The sequence below is a fragment of the Coregonus lavaretus genome (genome assembly GCF_964263955.1).
Source record: "Coregonus lavaretus genome assembly, contig: HAP1_SCAFFOLD_3662, whole genome shotgun sequence".
NCBI lineage: Eukaryota > Metazoa > Chordata > Actinopteri > Salmoniformes > Salmonidae > Coregonus > Coregonus lavaretus.
This window is the reverse complement of record NW_028164128.1, coordinates 1-2,500: the sequence shown is the minus strand read 5'-3', so window position 1 is coordinate 2,500 and position 2,500 is coordinate 1. Positions and strand designations below refer to the sequence as shown.

General features: G+C 39.9%; 1 protein-coding gene across 1 annotated transcript in view; it reads left to right on the top strand.

Annotated features, from left to right (window-relative positions):
* LOC311117433 (protein canopy homolog 3-like) overlaps positions 1–1,924 on the top strand; it is a 29,101-nt gene extending 27,177 nt beyond the window's left edge. The window contains exon 6 of the mRNA XM_084192365.1: positions 525–1,924. Within this exon, the coding sequence (XP_084048491.1) occupies positions 525–802 (278 nt within the window). The 3' untranslated portion in view covers positions 803–1,924. The remainder of the gene's footprint in view (positions 1–524) is intronic.
* Positions 1,925–2,500: the final 576 nt, after the last annotated feature.

The following is a 2,500-nucleotide window of genomic DNA, read 5'->3' as shown; positions in this document are numbered from 1 at the left end:
ATTGCACACAGTGAGTCCATGCAACTTATTATGTGACTTGTTTAGTAAAAAAATAATCTTGAACTTATTTAGGCTTGCCATAACAAAGGGGTTAAATAGTTATTGACTCAAGACATTTCAGCTTTTAATTTTTTTATTATTAATAAAATAAAATAAAGTAACTTTCTAAAAACATACTTACACTTTGACATTATGGGGTATTGTGTGTAGGCCAGTGACACAAAATCTCAATTTTAATACATTTTAAATTCAGGCTGTAACACAACAAAATGTGGATAAAGTCAAGGGGTGTGAATACTTTCTGGAGGCACTTTATATAGGAACAGGACACCGGTAATGGACACACTGAGATAACACAGATACACACACTCAATGAATGCAAACACACACACACACACACACACACACACACACACACTGAAACTGAGGAAATAGTTTGGAATGTTATTGTTATCAAAAAGTATTTTTTTAAGAACTCTTGTTCTCCCCCTCTCCTCCTCTTCTCACCTCCTCCTCTTCTTCAGCCTGCCTGAAAGAGGAGTACTCCAAGAAGAAGGGAGACGCGGCAGCCATCGCCGAGGAGAGGAAGAAGAAGAAGAAGAAAGGAGGAGGAAAGAAGGGGACGAAGAGCAAAGACGTGGGAGGAGGAGGAGGCAGTGACGGAGAGAAGACCATGAAGAAAAAGGAGAGGGTAATGAAGAAGGCAAAGGCGGTGTCAGCAGAGAAAGAGAGGGAGGGGGTCTCGTCAGACGACGACATCCAGAGAAAGGTGGCTCTGCCTGGGAAGAACACAGAGCTGTGAGACCCTGGATGGATGTAGGGACGGAACCTTGTACTGCGTCCCAAATGTCACCCTATTGCATATATAGTGCACTACTTTTGGCCCCAATGGGGCCCTGGTCTAAAGTAGTGCACTAAATAGGGAATAGGGTGCCATTTTGGACGCTGGATGACCGAGGGAGTGGAAAGGCGGCATACAGGACCCATCTTTCCACTTTCCCTCCATTTTAGCTTGAGGTGATTACTTGATTTTGAGTTTCCCACCCCTTCTCCTCTTCCTCCCGTCTTTGTTTTTCCATCATCATTACATATTTTCTCCTGTTAGCTGTTCTTAACCTTTGGTCAGTCTTATTAGTCTGAAGCTTTCTGGATGGAACTATCGGTATTGACAATAGCTCTGAACCTATGGTCGTTCTGGATGGAACTATCGGTATTGACAATAGCTCTGAACCTATGGTCGTTCTGGATGGAACTATCGGTATTGACAATAGCTCTGAACCTATGGTCGTTCTGGATGGAACTATCGGTATTGAAGTATTGACAATACTACTGAATATATGGTCTCGTGTGTGTGTGTTCATGTGTCACATTCTTGTTGTTTTTAAACATGCTTTTGTTACATGTGGATTTGTCTATACAAATAATAATATGCCCTTTTTTATTTGAAAAGAGAAGGCATTGCTTTTCAATGGCTCTGTCTCCCTACTGAAAGGAGATTTACTTTTTAAGATTTTGTATTTAGAATTTTAACAGACAACCAACCGGTCATGAAGTTAAGCAATATATTGGTACAATATGTATCAACCAGAATGTTCAGTAAGATTTTTGATCAAATGTGAAATGTTTTAAATAGAGAATACCCTTTTAATGTAGATTTATTTGAGCCTCTTTTTGTCTTTGAATTATTGTTGTAGTAGACGGCTGGATTTCAGTTTCTGGACTTTTGTTGTTTTGAAGAGTTGTGTGTTTTTGTTATGTGTCACCACTGTATGAAGCTGCTATTCATTAGTGTGTGTGTGTGTGTGTGTGTGTGTGTGTAACTAATAGGATTGTTGACTGTGTGTTCTGGGTGATCTAACTGAACTGTTAACAGACCAGTCAAACGTCAAGGTGTTTCAATAAAACTACTGCTGTTGAAAACCCTTTTGTAAAGTATTGAGTTTTATTGAGTTACTAAGTCTAACTTGTATATGTGGTGCCTGTCTTATTCACTGTGATATAAGGACTGGGTCTCTGCTGAAGAAATGTCTCTGTTTTCTTTTAAATAAAATCAGCTGACTAGTGGGGGAGAAGCAGGAATCTCTTCACCTGAGACGGCTTGTCAGATGGGCTGTATAAAACCAGTTGCACACTTTCTCTCTCTCTCCTTCTCGGACTGCATCACTGAGGCACAGGTAAGTGGATACATAACTACATACACGGGATACGATACGTTTTAGTTTGAAGCGATTCGGTTTGATTAGAGCAACGAATCGATTCGAATCACTAACATGTGTTGCATAAACACATTCACTTTCTCACAAAGTACAGGGTCTGAATGAATCTAAAGAGATATATTCTGGTATAAACTAACATTGTTATGGTACTTACAATTCACAAAGATGCACATCTCTGAAAAGCGGCAGGGGAAAGGCAAATACTTGCTAGCTAACTGACAATCAAACGTCTCGTCGGCCTTGTAACTATTGTCATTATTACAGGGCTCATGACTTTGTGATAA